This window comes from Helicoverpa armigera, chromosome 5 (genome assembly GCF_030705265.1).
Source record: "Helicoverpa armigera isolate CAAS_96S chromosome 5, ASM3070526v1, whole genome shotgun sequence".
Lineage (NCBI taxonomy): Eukaryota > Metazoa > Arthropoda > Insecta > Lepidoptera > Noctuidae > Helicoverpa > Helicoverpa armigera.
The window spans coordinates 12196352-12220293 of NC_087124.1; the positions used below are offsets into that span (position 1 = coordinate 12196352).

General features: G+C 36.6%; 3 protein-coding genes across 9 annotated transcripts in view; 2 read left to right on the plus strand and 1 right to left on the minus strand.

The window, feature by feature from the left end:
- LOC110379649 (neurogenic locus Notch protein) overlaps positions 1 to 6115 on the plus strand; it is a 135345-nt gene extending 129230 nt beyond the window's left edge. For 2 of the 5 annotated variants that reach the window (XM_064034906.1, XM_064034908.1), the window contains exons 26-33: positions 85 to 289; positions 653 to 821; positions 1205 to 1316; positions 1622 to 1738; positions 2142 to 2277; positions 2764 to 2886; positions 3377 to 3481; positions 3866 to 6115. In XM_064034906.1, the coding sequence (XP_063890976.1) occupies positions 85 to 289; positions 653 to 821; positions 1205 to 1316; positions 1622 to 1738; positions 2142 to 2277; positions 2764 to 2886; positions 3377 to 3481; positions 3866 to 4059 (1161 nt within the window). In that variant the 3' untranslated portion in view covers positions 4060 to 6115. The remainder of the gene's footprint in view (positions 1 to 84; positions 290 to 652; positions 822 to 1204; positions 1317 to 1621; positions 1739 to 2141; positions 2278 to 2763; positions 2887 to 3376; positions 3482 to 3865) is intronic. The other 3 variants (XM_064034909.1, XM_064034910.1, XM_064034907.1) reach the window with 3 other exon arrangements.
- Positions 6116 to 6942: 827 nt separating this feature from the next.
- On the plus strand, positions 6943 to 11806 carry LOC110379646 (octopamine receptor). Its single transcript, XM_064034810.1, has 9 exons — positions 6943 to 7077; positions 7476 to 7720; positions 8279 to 8546; positions 8906 to 9053; positions 9342 to 9421; positions 9559 to 9645; positions 10457 to 10575; positions 10950 to 11138; positions 11555 to 11806. Exons 2-8 carry the CDS (start codon positions 7483 to 7485, stop codon positions 11135 to 11137), a joined length of 1128 nt encoding a protein of 375 aa, XP_063890880.1. The 5' UTR covers positions 6943 to 7077; positions 7476 to 7482; the 3' UTR covers position 11138; positions 11555 to 11806.
- A 298-nt stretch (positions 11807 to 12104) lies between these two features.
- The window catches only part of LOC110379647 (multiple epidermal growth factor-like domains protein 10), a 40337-nt gene continuing 28499 nt past the window's right edge, over positions 12105 to 23942 (minus strand). For all 3 annotated transcript variants that reach the window (XM_064034759.1, XM_064034760.1, XM_064034758.1), the window contains exons 3-8: positions 17592 to 17726; positions 16135 to 16272; positions 15026 to 15155; positions 14439 to 14575; positions 13434 to 13630; positions 12105 to 12932 (exon numbers count right to left, since the gene is read on the minus strand). In XM_064034759.1, the coding sequence (XP_063890829.1) occupies positions 12762 to 12932; positions 13434 to 13630; positions 14439 to 14575; positions 15026 to 15155; positions 16135 to 16272; positions 17592 to 17726 (908 nt within the window). In that variant the 3' untranslated portion in view covers positions 12105 to 12761. The remainder of the gene's footprint in view (positions 12933 to 13433; positions 13631 to 14438; positions 14576 to 15025; positions 15156 to 16134; positions 16273 to 17591; positions 17727 to 23942) is intronic.

Below are 23942 nucleotides of genomic sequence, written 5' to 3' on the forward strand. Positions count from 1 at the left end.
GCTTTATATTCATCAAGCTTCAAGACTTGTCAATGCTCGTGTTTGTTCTTATAAAAAATATAAAATTTAATTTATTCTTCGCAGGACGAAACTCCCCTCTTCCTAGGCGCCCGCGAAGGCTCATACGGTGCATGCAGAGCGCTACTAGACGCTATGGCCAACAGGGAGATAACGGACCATATGGACCGACTGCCACGGGATGTGGCCCAGGAGAGGATGCATGATGACATCGTGAGGTTATTGGATGAACACTGTCCAAGGCCGCCACCACAGCATCATCATCTTATGTGTAAGTTTGAGTTTACAAATGGTATTTTTAGGGAAATATCTATTGCTGAGAATATCCCACTTATGGGTTTCTGATAAGACATTTGGTTAAGCATTTATGGCAAAAAGATATCTTCTTTCAAGAGTATATATTAGCAAAGATTGTGGATTCATTCAACTGGCTGTTGATTTATCTGTTTACCATTTACTTCTATATATTTTAGAGTCACGGTTTCACAAAAGTACAATCAGATAGACACGATACACCATATCCAGAGTAAACTCTTAAATAAACCATTTTAAACGCCAGTTTACCTATACTTTTCCTCGGTTATATTCTCAAAACCTGTGTATTCACTATACTAACACAATATTTCCTCCACAGCATCTCCAAACCCTCACCCGCAGCTGATCAGCCAGCCGACGGTGATCAGCACGGCCGCTAAGGGCAAGCCGAAGAAGTCGCGCGCGAAGGCCGGCCCCGACAGCCCCGACCAGGCTTACGACAACAATAACTTGCAGACTACGCAGATTAGACGGTACGTTGTTAGCCGGTATGTTTTAACCAATTTTCAATTTTTTTTACATTCTGCAAGTATTGGTTTAGTAGTACCACAAGAAAACAGAAGACATTAATTACGGAACTTCGCTAGGGCTTTTTACGAAACATGCGCTTGTGTTTATAATGTCCTACATAGCTTCTGCCAGTGGCTTCAACCCGGTCCCGTGGGAACTAGTAGCGCGCCCAGATAAAAAGTAGCCTAAATAAGCCTTCCTCGATTATTGGGATATCTAACACTGGAAGAACTTTCTTCAAATCCGTCCAATAGTTTTTGAGAAAGAACAAGACTACTTTCTATAGCAGTGGACAGAGAGAAGGAGCAATACCTAAGTCCTTCTATTACATTTCACTAATTTCCACATAATATTGTTTCAGGAAACCTAGTGTAAAAAAGAACAACAAGAAAGTGGCACAAGAAGTGCCGCAGAGCGTGGAGAGTCTGGGCTCCAGCTTGAGCCCCGTTGAATCACCGCTCCAAAATTTACAGGTAAGCATAGTTACTCAAAATTTACTGTACATAGATATTGAAGAAATTTTAGCCTAGCCTTTGCTCAACAATATTGGGGTCAGCTTCCAATCCAACAGGATGCAGCTGCCTATCTCATCTCTTCAACCCAGTTATCCGGGCAAGAGCCCCTTGTCAAGACTGTTTGTAAGACTTTCTGCCTACTGACTACTCGTAACGAAACTGTGCAGCTGGCTGATCTCCTTAAATGAGAACAGCCTCAATGGCTGATGATCAGCATTATTTAGTATTTCTGTTTATCTAACTAAATCTATGTTTGTTTCCAGGACTTGCCGTCGCCGTACGACGCAACGTCCCTGTACTCGAACGCGATGGCGCAGTTCGTAGGCATCGAGCAGCTCGTGCAGCACAAACAGCCGCCAAGCTATGAGGACTGCGTCAAGGTAATACATATGGCATGCTTGTCTTTAGCAATATGGGAGTTTCTTAGAACTTTAGAAAGAAGAAGATTGTGATCCAATTTTTGTGCCACCAAACACTTGACTGTGTTTTGTTTTGATATTCCATCATTATCTGCAGTACCATAATCTACCCAGTATGAAGTTTTAATTTCACCTTATATTTAATCACTTTAATCATCATTTTCTTCGTAATCCAAAATATCTACCAAAAAAAAGGTATCAGCTATATTAGTATTATCTATCATTTCTTATATTGATGGAACCCACTTCGATTCATTTTCGAAATGTTGGGCCTTTTTGTAAGCTTTTAAAGAATATTTTTAGTTGACACTTTTTTATATCATACAAAATTGTTATTTTCTTAACTCAAACCTAATGGAAACAGTGCTTCGTCCCGCAGACGGGTCAGACGCTGCAACAGTCGTACGGCGGCGGCGCGCTGGGCGCGTCGCTGTCGCCGCCCTACTCCAACCACTCGCCCACGCACTCCAACCATACTACGTCGCCGCACGCTTATATTGGTGAGTTTACCTTTATTTATTTTTCTTTTGAATTGTCTTCTTCGAGATTTGGGTCAAATAAAGTATACTAACGAAATTGAGCAAGAATGTTTGCCTAGCTTTTTACCAACTATGGTGGGATATGTAGTTGCAACTAACCGGTTGCAGCTGGGTGCTAGTGTGCTCACACAAACGGAGCGAACGCTACAGTCCAGTTATACGGGCAACCCGGTACCGCGTTTTGTAAAACTGGTTGTCAAACTTTCTGTCACCACCCCTAAACACTGTTAAACATGTTCATTCGAACATGCCAGGACCAATTAAACTTGCCTTCTGACACACGTAGGAACTCGTTCTAAAAATAAGGTCCCCAATGCATGGCGTCACCGCGCCTTGCGTTAACTTTATGATCGCTGCTGCTGCTGTTACATAGCCACGAGCTCCTTGAACTTGACCTAAATGACATTATTATATACCTTTATTTTAAAACATGTATTATTTCCTCAGGATCTCCGTCCCCGGGCAAGTCGCGGCCGTCGCTGCCGACGTCGCCGGCTCACATGGCGGCGCTGCGCCACTCGCATCAGAACCAGCTCGACGCCGCCGCCTACTCCGCGCTTGCGCAGATGAGTTAGTATACACTTTTCTTTTAATTTGAAGTTAGGTTAGGTTATAAATATGAATTAAAAATGGTTTTATGATGATGATTATTTTCAGTTCAGAATAATTTACGATTTGACACTGTTTCGAAAAAGAACTTTGGCTAAAGCAATTTCTTTAAGACCATTGTAGAAAATGTAAAAGCTACTGAGCAGCACTGACTGTTATGTGATATCAGAATGGACTTTGAAGAATATTTTTTACTTTACACATTCTTCTTTCAAATAATCCTTACCTGCCTATACAGGCAGTCAAATGTTTTTGTTTCTATAGCCTTTACAAGCCCTTTTGCAACCTCACACTAGTTGCACGGTTCCAAAAAAGTCTTATCGAGAAGACCCAGCCAAATCACCTTGGACGATCTCTTCTTTCCTATTCTTTAAAAAAAGAATATGTTCCCAAGGACTTGTTTACCTACATAACGAATAACGTTTATTAATCAAATTGTTACTACCAACAGGTGCAAATAATCAGCACAACGCGCAGTTCCAAGCGGTGATGTCTCAGGCGGCCGCGCTCGGACAAGTGCAGGGACAGCATCCCGCCCTCACCAATATGATGTCAAGTAAGTATTCATAATTAAGAATAATGTTAACTAGCAGGAGTTTGTGGCAAGAAACTATGGTTATGGGAATTTGGATGTGGTATATAATAATAAACTACTTTAAGCCACCACTATACAAGCCACCTTCAAACTTAGCTTTGATATTATGGCTTTTGGGCCTTTTATTATAAAATACTTGCATCAAACTGCTGCACTTGGGCCTGTGATACAGAAAATATGAATTATGGAACTTTGTCATTGAAGAGTCCCTATGACGAAGAACTGCCCTTTTTGTTTCCTATTCCAAATATGATCGTTTGAGATTGTCCTTGTAAGAATAAAAGTGGACCTACTTCTTCCTTCTCGCATTTTTCTACTTTTACTTAATGAACCTTTCTTCCACAGGTCTATACGGCGGTTGGGGTATCGGAGACACGTTCCCGACGCCATCACCAGAATCCCCCGACCACTGGTCAACCCCTTCCCCGCAGACTCCCCTCACGCAATCCCCGCACTCTGATTGGTCGGATCGCGCCGCTCTCTCCCCCAATGACATCCAACAGACCAATAAGGGGGCGACGGAAGCCATCTATATATAAACATAGGTTAAGGTTCAGGTTTAGAAAAATTATAGACGTTCTGTAAATCTTATTGTAAGTGGTGTTTTGTTGTTGAGTGTGAAGATTTTTTTTTTAATATTTTGCCACGTTTTTGGTGCTAAAATACTGGATAAAATAAATGGCAAAACAGCACAAATTATTCCACATTTGATTCAGATTCGGTTAATTAAAAACAAAAACTATTCAACTTCAATAACACCACATAAAAAAGAACGTTCAGCAGCATACGAAAGAAGACAAATGTACAGACGTGCATATAGCCCGGTCGACGTCCATTGCGGCTTCGCTTGCACGCGGCCGGCGGTAACGTGAACATAGACTGACTTGTACAGCCATGACTCGAGTGTATAGATTAACTTAGTGTAGAACGCACTAACATTTGGTAATCTCGTGATTTTAAGCATTCCTCTGTTTTCGGTGTATTTTTTAATAAAAAAGTTGGTCATAAAGTGGGTTTGATAGTGACAGATGTTGGCGATAATTTATAGTACTGGAATAGTACAGTTTCTTTTTTGAAGTTTATATTGTTTTATCACGCCAAATGCTAAGACAAATTTTAATGAAATAAGAAAGTTAAATATGGATTTTCATGAAAACAAAATATTTTTCTGTCAAAGATTTTTTTTAAATTTTGAGGGAAAAAAATACACCGACAAATAAATAATCACATATTGATAAATGACACACTTGTTACGTTGTTGATTTTTTTATTATTTACTTGTTTGTAAGCTGTGTTTTGGACATTGGTTTCAACGCATATGAGATTTGTTAGGTGCGGTCGATGACGTCACAAGACGGCTGCCCGGTACGCGTCGACAACACATTTGTACGGAAATTATTTATGTGTGATTCTGTAGCTTAGGATTTTATCGCTTTTAGTGTGTAGATAGTTTCGATTTGTTACTAAAGCTGGGATAAAATTAATAGATAATTATTATTAGTTTTTTTTAACAAGCATGGCTTTTAATGGAGTTTTGCAAAAAATAATAAAAAAGGGTTTTTATGAAAAACACGTTTAAATCGGCTTTAGAAACAAATTGCGTTAATTTAGTATTTAAATGTAATTGACTGAGATTGATGCCGCCATCGCATTTCTCACATTTATTTTAGTAATTTTATTTTTGTTTGTTTGTTTTGCAGACTATTTTATTTGATCTGGCAATAATCTCAGTTACGAATATTATGTTATAGTTTACATATCTTCCGTTTATCGAATCATTCCATAATTTGCTTCCAATTTTTATTTTATGCGCAGAGGTGGTTGTTTAGAAAAAATCTTTTAGATACATATTTTGTTGGTATTATTTGTTAATATACTAGCAACACTGAGCCATTCCATAAACAATGTTGCCATGAATTCCATAACACTTCTGCCGCCTCCCGCATATCCTGCAATGCATATGTCTAATTGATATAAGATCTCATTCATTCCATTTTCGCTTTAAATTAACAAAACTTGTTGATTTGTTATTATTTTAATTACAAAAGCAATTGAAGCGGGACCACTCATGCTCAATTTTTACTCAATTCCACACATACTCTATTATATTGTAATATATTTTATATTATTAAGTATTTTTTTATAGTTTTATAGCTTCCGATGTTGTACGCCTGCATCCTTGTAAATATTTTTATCATTTTTATTTTGTAATTTAAGTAATATTTAAATGCGAATGAAATAACTGATCTTCGTAGTTTTACTATAGTTTCATAGTTTTTATTATTTTTGTGTCATCTTTGATGTGCCAATGAGCAAACTTGAATATTGTACCGTTAGTGAAAAGCACAGAACATTTACTTGTGTATTACTAGTTGTAGAATAAATATTATGGTTAAGCGAATCGTGCTTCCTAACTGCTTAAGATTAAGCAACAAATGGCCGTGACACGTAGGAATTGGCTTGAAGTACAAGACAAAAAATGTAACACTAAAACACTTTCTGACAAAAATGTAAGACTGTAAAAGATAAAATTAAGTGCAGACGTTATACTCATAAAGATTACTACATGTTCTTTTTAAAAATATTTTTGTTTGTGTGTGTAAAAAAGGGAAAATAAACTGGCATATGTTTTAAACACTGGCACAAATTGTAATGCACTTTGAAGGCATATTAGGAATAAAATGAGAAATGATCTTCAATCCGTGTGCCTTTTAATTAAGATGTTTGTAATTTAAACTATTAAATTAGTTTAGTTTCTTAGCAGTAGCCATAAGATTTGTAAATATATTTTAAACAATTATTTTCATTGAAGATAATTGCATTTAATTTTTAAGGAAAAAATGAAATTTTAATAAATGTTCTCCCGTAATGACAATAAAGGAATAAAATAAAATTTAGTTTTTTTAATTGTTTGTACCCGATGGTTGGCAAAGATTCTTTACTATTGAATATGTATTTTCGGCTTAGTTGCAACTCAGAAGAATAAAAAGGAATCATTAAAATCGTTTCACGCAATTCAAAATTATCACCGAAAACCCAAAGTACATAACCTATTAAATTTTTACAAATTACTTACGTAATTTCCTGAGAATTTACTTCGAGCTGTAACGATTTTTTTTTTGAGTTACATACATCTAGTAAACGTATCTACGGAGTACACTGGAGCATAGCCCGCCCGACACGGTTTTAACAGATTTTCTTAATTTCGATCAGTGATGACACCTTAATTGATGCATCTTTGTTATGTAAACAATATAGGTAATAGTCGTTGCAATTGGTTGCAACCACGTAGTAGGGAAAGAGGATAGGTACCCGTTACAAATATTGATAGTTAAGACGGTAGTTAAAAATATATGTGGCTTCCCTAATAGACGGTGATAGTAAAATAAGTAGGTACTTATTTTTAAAACCAGTTCCAGTGCAGTGAGTGATATCGTTTACAACAGAGCTAAGATATAATTTAATAATGATATTTACATTTGGATTAAGAATAGTGACATGTTATAAGTACGTAGTACCGATTCTCTGTGTTTTGTGAGTGTGGTTATATTTTTCATGTAAGTAGACTTGTGTTTCGCTTGCCGTATTGAGGTCCCCTTTGTTTTGATCTTTCCCATAATTCTCTAGGGCTAGATCCGCCCCTGGTTTAGGTATGGATCCTCACGAAAAACCTGGTTTCTTTTAATAAGTATAACATTGAACACAATTATTGTTGTAATAATTATTGTTGACAACAAACTCAAAAATGTATAGACCATTTTAGTACCTTTATTGAATTAACCGTCCAAGAAAAGGGGCATAGATCTCATATAAAAATAACTTACTATCAAATCAAAATCGTTTATTTTTCAAAACCTATTTTACAATTGACCCCAAATTGTTCAAGCCTGAGTTTTAGGCACCAATTTATACAGACAACATTAGCTCTTTGGGTAAAATCCAGATTAACTTTCAGATGCACAATGACTTCGCTAAACCCTCGAGGCGGTCTGACACCCCTCTGGTGCGCGATTTGTGCGTGTCTGACAGCCCTATCGACGGCCACGATCATCGGCAATGTAGCCGTGTTGGTAGCATTACAACGCGCGCGCACTGCCCCGGCTCACTACCCGCTCGCGAGTTTGGCGACCGCTGACCTGTTTGTGGGGTTGTTTGTACTGCCAGTTGCTGCTGTGAGGGAGCTGTTTGTGTTTAAAATACGTGAGTATAAAGAATAATGTTAGTATATAGTTGAGGATTGTCCGTGAGCGTCAACTGTGTAAGACTTGGGCAACCCGCAACCACCCTTCTTCAAATCTTGGTTTCACCGTATATCAGCTACACAGGTCAAGATAAAGATATTTTCTGCTATTGTTAATTAATATTGTAATAGTATTTTAAACTGATTCTAGTGGTTTTCCTTTTGATGGACAATGTTATTAGCTAATTGAAACAGAAATTAAATTACATTTAGCAACAGCTGTGGCTTGTCAAATAACGATATTTTTTGTAGTATTTTTAGTATGTACTTACTCAGGCACATTTTCACGAAACAATATAAACGTACGTTTTTCTTAAAACAACTATGTACTCATGTTTACTTTGTAAATGTTTATGATGAAATACATGTTTATGATGAGCCTGAGCCTTACTTGATTACAATGAAAAAAATATGTAGCAATAGTAGGTAACTGAAGGTTCACAATAACTTCTTCAGTATCCATACCTATACCAACACTTTTTGTTTCTTTAATTCTCACTACCATCATCACTTTTCAGCACCCCTAATCTGCGGCTTCTGGAAGACCTTAGACGTGATGTGCTGTACTGCCTCGATCCTGTCTCTCTGCTGCCTCGGCTGGGAGCGCTGGTCCGGCATCACAGCACCCCTAGCTCGAGCCAAACGAGCGAAGCAAGCAAGACTGTTCGCCTGTCTCGTATGGCCAGTGTCTTTGGTCGTGGCACTGCCAGCGGTCTTCATAGGGTCGCCGACCGAGTTTGAGAAAGATGAAAGTGAGAAGGGATGTCCGGATAATAAGAATATTGTGTGAGTTGGACTTTTTTTTGGGATTTTAATGGCAGGCTAAAATGAATAAGACCCAATTTAGGCAGTAGCACCAGATTAACTTAGATGTACCAATATTATCACGATAAAGGGTAAAAAATAGGGGTTAAGAAAATCTGATTCAGGATAAGAACCTACATCCATGTTTTCTTAGACTGCTTAAGCAGTTTTGTATGAGTAAGAATTATATTTATCTAGAATTTTAAATGTCAATTACTGAAACCCGGAACACGTAAAAATATTTTTTGTATCATTCATCATCATCCTCTTGCCCTTATGCCAATTTTATTTTTCATTACTTTTACTGTTTTCTTTCTGTTTAACTTAAATCCTTTTTTTAGATACGTGTTCTACAGTGCTTCCCTATCGTTTTATTTACCCGCTATTGTAATGGTAGTGTTGTACGCGCGAATATTATGCGCCTTATCGGAACCTCGTCAAATCCGCGCGCATAGAGGCGGGAAGCCTTGCCCAGATACCGGACAAGCGGTAAGACATACCATCATCTTTTATCATCGTCACTGCCTTATCCTTCTGGATAATCATTCTTTAATAACTGGTTTTGAAACTCCTACCAATACGGCTTTAAATGTTTAATTTATTATTTTCCAGAATGTTCTTTCAAAAGAATCGACTTATCGAGAAATGATTATTAGTTTGTAACAACTTCTAGTATGTTTTTTTTTGAAAAAGTTCTATAAAAGGTGCATGTCAAAGCGATGTTACTATGGGTAGGTACTTAATGGATCAGAATTAGTTTAATGGTTTTATTTTCAGGGCAAACCTTCGAAAACTGCTTTGACAAAATGTGCTACTACAGAACCAATTCGCTTGGAAATGGAACAAACGAATTCTGGGTAAGTTTTGATTTTTTTCGAGTAAGATTAGTTTTTTTCGCCCTTAAGTTTTTAAAATAATAACTTCCATCTTTTGCAACAATTTGGCTTCCAATAAGAATAAATCATAATTTTGGTTGTTTTTCTCATGTTTACAGACCAGTATCACCAAAAGCGTGCCGTCTCGATCTTCCCGGAGGCTCTGGAGAGGATCCACGATCACCATTGAAGCAGTCTCCGGCGCAGTAAGTCAATTTAATTTTTTTCCTTCAACCAGCATTATATTTTACTCGTGATTGAAGTCACAGCAGTCTAAAGTTTTTCAAACATAAAAGTTTAAATTGCAATTTTAAAGCGGCAATACTCCAATGGTGATGTCGTCCTAGCGAATAATTATAGACTCCTCTTATAGACTCCCTTATATTCTACCCCTGTATACTCCACTATGTAATTCACCTAAATTTAACGAGAATATTTGTGAATTATACCTAAACAAACATAGTAAGTAGGCATTTTTGTTTTGTATCAATTTGCTAATAAATACAGTTCTTCTTCTTTCGTGTCGATGACATGTCTTATAGTGAGACTACACTTTGTCAGCCCAATATGCCGCCACAGCGAGAGCACGGCCGGATGCACTCATGAGGTCCTGCCGCGAGCAAGTTTCAGGGCACAGTGGACATGTGATGAGGTGGGACATGGTCTGCATAGCAGCCCCGCACTCGCACCCAAGGTCCGTCCCGCCCGTGAAACCCCACCTGGACCGATTGTCTTTGCTTCGGCCGACCTGCGTTCGGAGTCTGTTTAAGGACTGCCAAACCCTTCTCGGGAGATCGTATCCAGGAGGGAGTCTTTCCAAGAGCGGGACAAACGGAGTGGGCAGTCAAATCCTCGACCGCCAAAGTTCCCGTCTGGCTAGAGAGGCCTCACCATCGACAGGAGCAACGATCTTGTAAAAACCCCTGCGACTTTTGAGCCGCTGTGGCATGGGGGTGTAATTGTGCATGGGGTGTCGTTGGTCTGCTTCGAGTTAATAAATACTGTTAATGTTTCCAGTTGCTGCAGCCTCTCCCAGCAGCAGATGGCGATGGTTCGTGCTGCCACGAGGACCATCATCAGACTGATGGGGCTGTTCCTGTTTTGCTGGACGCCTTTCTTTTTGGCGTTGCCTATTGGTTCGTTGTTTCATGGTTTTAATTTGAAATACTTACATTATATGCTTTCTTTGAAGTTCTCACCAGCTATTGCACTAGTCACCACCTGTTTCAATAAGGTTCAATAAGGGCAACAAAAAACAACTACTTAGGTATATAAAAAGAACTAGTGGTTTTTCGCCCGTATCCTGGGAGGACTACACCCTCGCCCGGATTGCTCAGGTTTTAGACTACCCGTATACCTACCAAATATTCAAATTGGGTCAGTAGCTTTGTCGTGAAAAGCTGTCCGAAAGACAGAATAATTTTTGATAGTAGAATTGCAGAGTCAGTTTGAGGATCATTACCAATAGGTATTCCTGTATATTATTCTTGAGTAAATTATTATTTTTCAGACTCAATCTGCGACTGCGTATGGGACTCAATCTGGCAGTGGTGCACTTGGCTAGGGTACATCAACTCGGCATTGAACCCGCTGGTGTACGCAGCCGCTTCACCCAGTGTCCGTCAAGCGCTGCAGCTGTCATTGTCAAGCGGGGGAAGAACTGACGTGCAGCTGGCTCCTGCTGTTAGAAACCGGTGAGGTGAGGACATAAGTTTGCGATCCTACTTTTACTCTACGAACAACAACACCTACGGGGAATTAGATAAATGATTAGGTAAACCTATTTATTTGTCTCACCGATCACAGTGTCATTTCTTACCTTGGTGTTAGTAAATTCTTCGAAAATAACGAAAGAGCCATACATAAAAATAAGAAAAAGACATAAATATGATGAACGGTTTATTTTATTTTTCCTAAATTTTACGTGTGTCTCATTCGTTATCTGGAACACTTAGATTCTATCATTTTCCTCACTGTTTAATTCATTTGCTGCAAAAAATATCCAACTTTCGTTTCTTACCGTGAAACATTCAAGTAATAACATCTTTAGTTAAACAAATCTACTTAATATTTAATTTGTTACAATTTGTGGCAGTTAACAATTTGTTTTTTCAGAGTCGAAGCTTTGAACAAGCGAAAGTGGAAGCTGAGCTCAAAATGGCGGAGGTGCAATGGCAGGAAAATGGCCCCATCGAAGCCTTAAAAGCGTTTTGGTGAACAGGTCTTGATGATGATGACGATGATGATGATGATGATGATGATATTTGATATACAGAGTGGTCCAAACGTATACCACCATGTATGTTCTGTTTTGTAAGTTATATTTCTTTTAAAAATTTAAATACATATATACCTGACTGAATTACCAATGTGCATTTTTTTGTAACGATGACAAATATTGTAATTTTAATTTTAAGTTATGTAAAAATAAATAAATTGAAATGAGGTATGACTGATTAATTATGTAGTACTGTTAATCCTTGCCATTCATCACGTCATGAAACCTTGATTACAATTATATTTCTAAAAGTCATTTTTATCCTATGTATTACTCATGATACATGGAAAATTACCTCACATCTAAAAAATACTAAAAAGTATTTTCTCCCCATCTGTCGTACACTTTTGTCCCAGTCAGAACATCATAAATTCAAACCACTCAAAGTTTTAAAATAAATAATATTTATTTACACAATACATTCAATATTTGTGTACATTTCTTTGGCATGAACACTACCCATTCATAATTAAAACAAATATATAAAATTGCACTCGCAAAATACTGTTTCTACGTGAAATTATTATATCTACGCTTAAAATTTACAAAGTTTAACAACAACAATATTATTTACAACTTAAATAAACTTTGAAATAAACTACGAACAATGTAACATCCTATAAACTAAGCATTGTGCGGAAATATAATATTTTAATTTTTTCTATAAATTATAGTTTTTGTAACACTGTGCAGTTTTTCGGTCGGGCATTAATTTGTTCGATTATAGTTTTAAATAATCTAGGTACGAAAATATTCTTGGATCTGTTCTTAATAAATAATATTGTTTACGTACCTACATTAATTGACATCCAGTATTATTATCATTTATTTTAAAAGAATATTATGCTCTATGGAATGCGATTTCATGATTTCTGAACGCTTTACAACTTTTTTAACTTCCACTTCAATTATTTTTCCCACTGGTTGATTCATTGCAACGAAAAATATGCAGTTTTTTTATCTTACCATCAAACATTCGACTAATATCATCTTTCCTTAAACAAATCTACTTAATAACAAATAATAATATTAACAATTTGTTTCTCAAAGCTGGTATCTCAAGATGGCGGCCACTGACAAGATGGCGGAGAGGTACAATGGCGGGCGGGAAAATGTGGCGGCCCCGCCGAAATCTTTAGCGTCTGGTGAACAGGTCTTGCAAGTGCAGCGACCTGCTAAACAGTAGCCGGGTTCATTTTCTTCAGATACACATTCCTGAAACAAAAATGATAGTTTAGTGTTATATTTCCAGCGCTTTCGCTCTAGAGAATTTTCCGAGCCAATCGTACGGACGGTGAATTGAAAACCGATTGAAACGATGACACGTGAAACATTGAGCGACGAGTTTTTGTCGGACGTAAAAATTCCGAGCGGTAAATCTCATGGGAAAACGTAAGACGTGCCATGAGATCGCGTATCCTGTATTACTCACAGGAGGTAAGTAATTTAAGTAGATTTCTGTTAAAATGTTTATGTATGCCTGACTGAATAATCACTATCAATGTGCATTTTTTTTAATATAAACTTAAGAAATTAAAATGAGGTATGAGGTATAATTTATTCGATATAGTTAATCCTCGCTCGTTAACACCTTATTGAGGTGGACGAGGTGTCACAGCACGGCAAATGCGCCGTACGTTCAAAAAACTTGTCGTGACAAGAGCTCCCGATCTATCACGATATCTAAAGAAACACTTGAAAAACCAAGTTCCCCACCTCATCTCTCCTACACTCCTGTCCCGGCCGCCTGCGATGCCAGCACCTCGGCGGATTACCAGCCGGCACAGCGTTGTATGCGCAAGCACAGGCCCCGCCGAGACACAGCGCGGCGCCCGGTGACCGTGCTTCAGGCAGCCCGGCTAGACCGTCGCATTGCACGTCGTATTCGCATGAGTCGTTTAGGGATTTTACGGCTGGAATGCAAAGAACGGATGGTTAATTGTATGGTGATGAGAGTGGTAATAGGTGGACCAGTAATTTCGATATTGTATGTACTGGTGACTATCATAGATCAAAATGCCGCGTATTACTATTTTCCATGATGTTGCTGTATAGAAATAGGGTATTTACCGACGTGATACAGATAGCAGTGTAATTTATTCCAAACTGATTTGATCGTGCATTTATAGTGTTCCTAATTTTATCATACTAAGTTAAAAACCCTTTCAAAATTAGATGAGCAATCCACAAATTAGCAGCATCTAATAAATTTTCATTGAAATTAAGGCCCTAAAGTGTGATAGAAAGCCTTGGCCCTATTTTTGTGTAAGTTCATGTAATTAGCATTTAATTATGTAGGATTTAATTGCCAATTAACACATGAGCCCTAGGAATTAAGGGCACAAGGGCTAGTTAATTAAACGAAGGTATTTGGCTCTGATTGGAATTCCAAGGCTCGATTAACATCTATTATAATTGATTAATCGCAGTTTGAATGTTGTCTAATTAGGAAAGGGGGAATTCTAATTATTTGGATTTTACATCAAATGTCGATGTTGTATTCTATTTTGTTTGGGGTCTGTTTTTTGGAAATTTTTGATGTAAAAAAAAAATATAAATGATTTTAAGCTGGACTTTCGAGTTTGTGTTTGATGCTCTAGAGGTAGTGTCACTTAGTTGAATCCTACAGTTCTGTCTTTTCTACAAGTTTTTGTTAATATACCTACTGTCTATAACAAAAAAAAAATACTAAAAACTACACAGAAACACAAAGCTACTCACATTCCACACACGAGTTGGTACCATTATGCGCGACCCAGTTGTCCCTACACCTGCAAGTGCCCCTGCACTCCAGGCCTGCGCCCGCGCACTGCAGCTGATCCTCACACTCCTCGCCCAGAGTCGCGTCGCGGACACATCTGGATAGATATTATTTTTGATATATAAGTAAAGCTCTAGAATAGAGTATGATAGGTTAAAATAATGTAGGTCTGTAAAAAATTGTAAAATGTTTAAAATAATGTAGGAGAAAAATAATGGGCTTTTTATATGGAGACTTCAAAACATACAAGACCATGAAATCTGGAAAATGTGAATAGGAGTTTAATTGCCTATTTCAAAGTAGTGAAGTAGGTAGTTTCTAAAAATCTCCATACAAAGTTTTTGTGAAATCACCAAGAAATTCCACGGCTATATTTTTAACCGGGATGTCATGTAGAATCACAATATTAGGATAAAAGAACTTAATAGATAAGGATAGGTATATCTATTGTTATTCCATGGTCTTTTAAAAAAATATAAGGAAAGAACATTCCAGTGTAACTTCAAAAAGATCACAAGTCATGATAGTAAGCTCTAGAATTATATACCTTGTGCCATTGTCTCTAGGACTGAATTGCAACTGGCAGGTGCAGTACCCTCGGACACAGAAGGCCTGTCGCTCAGCCCCCTGGTCCCCTAGGTAGCAGTTCTGATCCACTACGCAACGGTCGCCGATCACTGGAAGAAAAGAAAATATTGTTAGTAACTATGGTTTTATTAAACGATTTCCCAAAATATTCTAAATTCGGATGTTTGTTTTCTTTTTAATTTTTATGTTTCCTATTTATTATTTATTGTATTTAATTTACCTATAAGATGTCTGAAGCTGGCACAGTTTTTGGGGAAGTAGAACTAAATCCGTTAATTGCATTTCTACAAAATATCTAAACATCTTAATAAAAAGTCATCGGAGCTGTTTATCGTTTGAAAAAAATATTAAATAAATATTTTACATATTCTTCAGCAATGTAGTTTTAATGTTATTACTACTATGAAACGTAATTTTAAGAACATAATTTAAATCAAAGTTAAGCTCTTTCTGTTTTTGACTGCAGAAAAATTCACACACAATCTAACAATATACCACGGTACAAGATGGCAAAGGAAGCGAGTCATTATTTGATCGCATGACGAACCGCACCGTAACTCGCCGGTTATTTTCCAAATATAACTTCTATTAGACTAACTTCAATTATTTCTTGATCTCTTCAAATAGACATGGGTAAAAAAGTTGATCTAATTTTAAACAGGTAATTTATATCTTGTTGTCGAAATAAAGATGGCAACATTATAAGATCCATTTTTGCAGTTATTATCCGACAAAAGGGTACGTATGTCTGTTATGTTAGATTTTTGTTACTAGGTATTTGGATCTGATTGTTTCTGTTGGATTTGACTTCGATATTCTCGAACAAATAATGTTTGAGAATTTTATGTTCCAGACTATTCATACAACGAGATTGTTTTTATCAGTTTGTACAAATATAATACAGTTACAGCCATTTTCAGGCACAAGACAACCTAGTCCCCAATTTTGGCCATTATTTTAAAAAATTACATCTTTTACACTCCTTTCTAATTTTATCCAACGACTTCAAAAAAAGGAGGAGGTTCTCAATTCCTCTCTTTTTTTACTTATTAAACCAGCCAAACTTACCAGCAGTCTCATAACAGCGATCATCTTCGAAGTGCGCGGTGGGTGCGCAGGCACACACGCCATTAGCGCACTCCGAATGGATGCCAGTCGTCGAGTGGCACTGGATGTGTTGCACGCATTCCTCGCCGATGCGGGCCTCTGGAAGTGCAGGGATGATGGTATTAATGCAAGGAGTTTGAAATTGTTTGAAGAGAGGTCTAGAAGAGTTTATTGAGGAAGTTTTTTTTGTACCGAATGGCAAGAAGGGTTATGTTTCTGAAGCTTGAGCTGTTAGGTGGTCTACCATTAATCATATAGGTTGCAGATGTATAAAAAGGTCACTATAAAAGTAGGTGGTGTTATCGTATAGGTTGTCTTTGACTCAAATGAAAGTCTAAGTAAGTGTAGGGGCTGTGATAAAACCAATTTTGAGAACCTTGCAGTATAATAGTAAGAATTTTAATTTGTAACTAAGAAACCTTACTTTCAAACTTAGTGTTTACTGAATACGTAAATGAACCTAGCGTGTCGTTTTACGTTATCGAGTTACAAATCGCTGTCCCCACCGAATATAATATCGTAGTCGATTGTTACGATAGAAGTGCTTTTATGGGGAATTATTGTTCTAGAGGTGCGATTACACCCTGTGAATTTTTTTCACGTGATTCGTGCTATTACTTTTTGAGTTAGACATTTTGTAATGAATTTACCCATAGTATTCTACTCTAAATATTTACTCTAGATATTTCAGTAAACCGTTATTACAAACTTATTCAAGTAGAAAAAATAAAACTGATTTCGGTAAAGTATGTAACCATATTATTCGCGTTTACTGTTACCACAATAGATTGTTTTGAGCAGTGAATACTATGGCAATAATAAGTTACCATTATAATGAACATCGCTACTTTACAGTCAAGACAATCGCAATGGACTATTGCCGTGTGTAGGTCATTGTCAACAATTTACATGAATAAAATCGTATTGTTCATTATGGTTCAAAATTTTGTTACATTTCTGGTAATATACATTTTTAACTAAAACTTAATGAGAATAAATTCAATATTTATTTATCTGACAAATAAATATTTAAGAAAAAAAAAAGCCAGTTTTTGATATACCAACGATGTTGCTATGTAAATCTGTTAAGAAGTTATAAGCAAAAAACGTTTTTTTATTTTTCCTGTAAAATTTTAAGTTTTTGGTTACGATATTATTCGTTGGGGACAGCGAAATTACAAAAGGGTTGGAAAAAGACTTGGAAGAAGAAACTAATCTACATATCGACGCTTTAGAGTAATAAGCTCGTATTACATGTGTAAAAAACTTAACATTTCAAGAGGAAGAGTAGGCTTTTCTTTGCGATATTTCCTTCGTAGATAGACAATAAAAAAATTAGCTAAAATCACATTTCCTAGCTTTTCACTCTAAGACGACTATACAGGTAGTTAATAATATTAATAATTTATTAAAATTACCTTTCAAACACCCCTTATGCGTGCTATTAACAGCAGCATACACGAACCCGTCCTTACAGACACAGTAGCTGCCGAGCCGACAGAACGCGTTGTCCGGACAATCCATATCCACGGAACAGACATTACCCGTCCGACCTGTGGAGAGCAAGAAAGAAACATAATTTTTTAAGAATATTGGCACCTAGGTACCTACAATTAATAAATAAATAAAGAAGATCTCGTGGCTAAGTCAAAGACATCTGGTCATGAGTTCTTTCGTGTTTTTAAGGTATGACGAATGTGAGGGCCGCACCTGTCAATCGACAGTCGTTTCGGGTAGTCAGAAGCCAGAAAGTCTTACAGCCAGTCTTACTAAGGGGTATCGGGTTGCCCGGGTAACTGGATTGAGGAGGTCTGATAGGCAGTTGCTCCATGTAAACTGGTTCTCAGGTGTATTCGTTTAGACTGGAAGCCGACATGAACATAGTTGGAAAAAGGCTAGGCAGATTGGCACCTACCAATAAAGCTAAAAGATTACAGGTATCAAATTGTAACTATACTCTGCCAAAATCAGGCGTATAAATTATTTTTTACAATGATAAAATGTAAAAAATAACTTGCTGTCTAGCTTGCCTAAAGATGTAAATCATTAATTTTCAAAATGGATGTCCAATTCACACTAGCATTTTTGCTTCGTTCCGCTGACGTCACGAGGCATATTGCTTTATCTTATTAAATAGACAAATATAAGCAATAACTCTTTTTTATTGTAGTCACTCTTTTGTTTTTAAGTTATTCAGTTGACGTGACTCAAGATTTAGCGTCAAAATATGCTAATTTGGTAAATTAATTCAGTGTATTTCTGGTGTTGGTATTTCGGGCTGAAATACGGAATTATCAAAAAAATAAAACCAAGTTAAATATCAAGTTTTTGTACTTTGTTAACTGTTTTAAAAAGGGTTTGTTTAATCTTATTTTACAACCTTTATTTTTCAGTTTCATGATCGGGATTAGATGAGTAGGTGCGTATGTATGTATTTGAAAAAACAAAGACAAAGGGCACAATAAATTAATCTAAAGAAAACCTTATACTTACTTGTAAAGAAAAATTAAGTAATAATCTAGCTAGATTGAAAACCATGATTTATTTTCCTAGTGGGAAGTCATCAAATGATCCCACCCGCTGTGACAGACTGGTCAGACTCTTACTGGCTTATAATTATAACCCACCAGGTTCCTTTTAGAGCCCTTTGTGTAGGAGTCAATATCTGTAGGTGAATGTATCTCCACACCACATAACAACAACATATATGTACATATTTATGTAAAATCTCCCTGAAAAAACAAATGACGAACAATTGCAAACAATATTCTTTCTTCTAGTTCAAATGACAACAAGGAAATGTTAGTACTATCAGTCATTTCGCGATAACTTTGTTTGCAAGCTAGTGTAATCAGTGCTGAACAAACTATTGTAAGGCATCTCTATTTTATGGCTCGAAGTGTACCTTGTCTATATTTTTTGTTCATTTCAAGGTAATTTGCGAAGCTGATCTATTTTAATCTAGATAAATTGGATTGTTTTAAGGGATTTTTTATTGGTTAATAAAAACTTGTAACCGATAGTTCGCGATAAGGTTTTATTACCTTTGGTAGTTAAGTATTTTAGAACAAAGTCCTTCACTAAGTTTTTATGTTTGCGATCGATATCATATTTCAGGCGGAGGAGATAAGTGCTTGTAATTTGCACCCTTACGAATCTGGGCTCGTTTAGATCTATATTATTTGTCATGCCCCTTTCGATTCCGGGTGATACCGCTCATGGCAGCAAGCAAGTTGTGTAGATAAGAAGTAAAGTGTATTAAATACTAAAATAACAACAAAGAGAATAATATCTGCAAACAAATGACGCACCATTCTACGAATGGTAAAGTCGACACTTTTCCTAGGAAACGGTTTTTGCTTTTAAATCAAGGAAATACAATATTTGGATTAAACTTTTATCTAGTGCAATTAAAAACAGCGTTTTTTTCAAGGCATAAGAATATTTTGGATTAACCATACATTGTAAAGCTGAAGAGTTTGTTAAATGTCCTCCTAATTTCTCACTATTTCAGTGTTAGTTAGCCCTTTTATCGAGAATAGCTACAGTATATTTTTCTGGTTGAACATAGTAATTCCCACGGGACGAGGGTGAAATCATTGACGGAAGCTAGTCCATAAAAACGCTCTTTTCACAGTTTAATAAATAGCTTTTCGGAACATGAAAACCGTGTTAAGCTGTACTATTTATGTGAACAGTTCTTTTGTATTGTTTTAGAATTAATGAAGTGAACCAAACCATTATTAGTAATGGTCTCAAATAGATTAATTGAGATCCGTGCGCGACAAAAGAAATTTTAAATGGCTGACCGAATATTGTAGATTAAGACTAGTTAGTTGGTAAATTAAATAGTTTTATAATTAGGTGTGAAATAGACGAATTCGGATTTTAAAGACAGTTGGAAACAGGTGCGTCATAGTGGCAGTCAACTACCAACTTTTGTTAATAACTACATATTATTAAATCATGTAGTTACACTAATTACTTCTTACTTACCGTCAGCCCGCGGCTTAAAAAGTAGTAAAACTGAAAGATTTTTTGTTCCAGTAGTTACTGAGATTAGCGATTTCAAACAAACACACAAACAGGAAAGCTGAATAGGTTTTTTACCTTTGTAATTTAACTACTTAGACCCTAAAGGTCATGAAAGCACTTCTGTAAATCTATGGGTAATCGTAAAGATATTTTAAACCTACTTAGCAAACGATACAAATAACTGACCCGAGGAAAAATAGCAGCATCAATTTTTCACTTCACAACGATCGATAGAGCACCGTTACACAAAAATTAAAAATTAGAGAGCAGAGATAGTAAAAAATCAATTTCCCTTAGTTATTCGCGGTTTTCAATTATCGTCCGCAGTTAGAGTATCCACACACTGGAGACTAAACAGTCGGCCGACAGTTGACCAGTTGATGGTTGGCAAAATAAAAAAACTAAGAAAATCGTGAATATTCGATCAAAGTTTTCAGTCGGTCTGCGGCCAAATACCTGATCTTTATAATGTGTGTACTAACATTCAATAATGATTTATGAGCACGGAGGGCACGTTAAACTGTAGGTGCCGGCTGTCATTGAACATCTTTGGCAGTCGTTACAGGTAGTCAGAAGCCAGCGAGTATAACACCAGTCTTTCCAAGGTGTATTGGGTTGCCCCGGTTGCCTGGGTAACTGGATTGAGGAGGTCAGATAAGTAGTCGCTTCTTACTGGTACTCAACTTCGTCCTGACCCAAACATATTAGGGAAAAGGCTAGGCAGATGACTGATATAAGAGCCCGAACAAACTATTGGCCGACTAAAAGTTTGTAGTGTGCACTGTTAACCAATGACGGAGTGCGACGGTGCGGGTTCGACTCCGGTTCAAATGAAACGAATGGACTGTTGCAAATGGTTCATAACGGTTTGTCTTCGGTAGTTTCTGTGGAATGTCTATTGACGCTTATTGTGATGGTGGCTTATGGCTTTGTAATTCGTGTTTTTGTATTGGCGAATGATAAGAGTTTTGGTATGAATACAATCAGCTGAAGAATGACGATCCGAGATGTTTAACTGAGAGTTTTGATTGATGTAACTTTGACAATTGAATAATAAGCATTGTTTTAATAATATAGTCGTCAAAATATAGTAACATCAACATACTACTAATATTGACCTGCTATCAAATGGCGATCACAAACGTAATACTACATTGTCTAGCAAGGCACTATTTAACAAAATACAGCTGTGTTTTATAAATATGCTTTTAACAGTGATGCAGTTCAAGCAATATAATCCTCTTCTTTTTTCGTCAAAACAAGTTTTACATCTTCTTCGCTTCACTCTATCAAGCTTGACATATTCAAAGACAATTCTACTACATCCATATTTTTTTTTCACTGTTGTTACAGCCTTTTTATTGTCCCACTGCTGGGCACAGGCCTCCTCTCACATGGAGAAGGATTGAGCGTTTATCACCACGCTTGCTCAATGCGGGTTGGTGATTTCGGACTGTATAAGTAGTCCAGGTTTCCTCAAGATGTTTTCCTTCACCTTTTTATCAGCCATTGGTGTCCAAGGTGTTTTTTTTTCACTATTCGAAGACAATGTCTATAGCTGTACCCATACATACTCATTGCCCTACACCATGCAATATGAGTCACTACCACGCTAAATGGTAACGTCCTAATAGGACGTCGTAAGTGCGGTCGCCTTGCCCTCCTTACGTCACTTATCGGGTAAGCCACTACAATTGGCTAATATGCGTGTACGCATAGTTATTAACCAGCAAAAGAGGAAAATTAAGGAAAGAATGTACATTCTTTCCTTAATGTACATTCTTTCCTTAATTTTCCTCTCATTTCTGGAGCTGTGGTGAAATTTTCTTTGGAGTGATTTTTCTAGTGCTGTTGGTTTATTGTACGAAAATTAAATGAAGGAAGCCGAATGGGATTTTTTATCTATCTGAGGATGTTCTTGCAAGAGGTATAAACATAAGACATTACTTGTTTGAGGTGTATTATATATATTTGAACTACCTAATCAAATAAAAAGATAGATAAGTAATTAAATTATTTATTAAAATCTACCGTTTATCAGTATAGGGAAGACATTACAACGCTCGGGTATCGCCCGACCAAAAGTTTGATTGAACCTTCAAACTAGTTCAATCTATATGCCAACTATCGAACAACAGTTGTCCATAAAAAAAATACCATAGTCTATGGAAAGTTCATTAATAACAAGCTGCTTTACTATATAATTAACGATAATATCGGTGTTGCGAGGAAATAGGAACTGGGTGAGTGATTCCTAACGCCGTGGGAATACTTATAAGCATGTAACACTGTGATTGTGTTAATTTCCTATTAGACAAGTAGTTACAAGGAATTATGTAAACATAGTAGTTGTTACGTTTGCCGCGTCCTGAGGGAATTTCTTCCCGTACCCGGATAAATATAACCTATGTTACTCGGGGCTAGCTAGTATACCTTTCTATCACAGATTTTTTTTTTAAGTTGAGTTGTTTTTAAGCCTTTAGGGGTACAATCAAACGCAAAAAAAAACCTCTTTTTATATGTATTTTCACGTTTTTCAGGATTTTCTAGTTATAAAAATAGCCAGCTAGAATCCGCATAGCGACATACACAATACGGCCTCTGAAGACTGAAGCAGAGTGATTTACAGCCTAAATAAGATTGATAAGCGTTCCCATTGTTTATACTGATAACAAAGCAATGACATTAAAGTATAAAGCCTTGACGCAAATATGATGAAACTAGATGAGTTTTAAAAGGCCTATGTTGTAAAATGACTTGTTTTTTTGTTGTAAATCTGACAAATATGGAATGAAAAAGTAACTCTGCCTGTCTATAATATATGTCGGTTCTTTACGGCAAAATACGGATTTAAATCACAATAAATAAATAACTATATAATAATAAATGTGGTACATAGAAAAATTAGTCTGACAAAAAACATATTTTATCCGAGTGCTAAAAGTAGTTCCCTGTCAGGTGGAAAAGCGGGAAAGAGCTAGTTTAAATTTCCGTGGAAGACCGAAAAATGTATCATGGCCTATGTGCCTAGACTTTTCCCACATATACTTATGTTAGGGTCGGCTTCCAGTCTAACCGACCTAATGTAGCTGAGTGCCAATATTTTAGATGGAGCGACTGCCTGTCTGACCTCCTCAACTCAGTTACCTGGACGTATCATAAAACAATAAAGCATCTATGTTACGTAAGTAAAGTCTGTATGTAGGTACTACCCATTGGTTTTTTAAATAACATTAACTTTTACTTGGACTCATGTTTTTCAATTATTGTTCGCGTGAGGAAATTGTAATGGTTACATAACAATTTGCGGAATAAAATTATTGTATGTAACAGCGTAAAATTGAGGTTTAATACCAATACTTAATAAATACAAAATAAGGTTAAATCAAAAAGTTGTTTTGTGCAAAACGCTTGCAGAATTCGATGAAGTTGCGTTACTCAAAATATTTTTACATGCAATTATGTGCCTATTACGAAAAATAAATTACGCAATCAATACTAATTAAAGTTACGCTTAGGTACATGTTACCGAAATAATTTATTTTCTACCTACAATGCAATTTTTAAAGACACTAAAGACTTAAGAAATGGAAATCATAAAATTACTTCTTCGTAACCTTCTCAGGGATTACTTACATTTTTTTTTAATATCAACCCTTTAAATGGGTGGGTCCCTTTAAAAGTGAAGGAGTGTTTACTAGACAAAGTTCGCACTTCAAAAATATTTTCCATTA

Bases quoted from the DNA above. Each gene is read 5' to 3' on its own strand.
- LOC110379646 (XM_064034810.1), top strand. From the start codon at position 7,483: ATGACTTCGCTAAACCCTCGAGGCGGTCTGACACCCCTCTGGTGCGCG. The intron at 9,054-9,341 runs GTAAGACATACC...TTTTATTTTCAG, and splicing joins GCCCAGATACCGGACAAGCG to GGCAAACCTTCGAAAACTGC. The intron at 9,422-9,558 runs GTAAGTTTTGAT...TCATGTTTACAG, and splicing joins ATGGAACAAACGAATTCTGG to ACCAGTATCACCAAAAGCGT.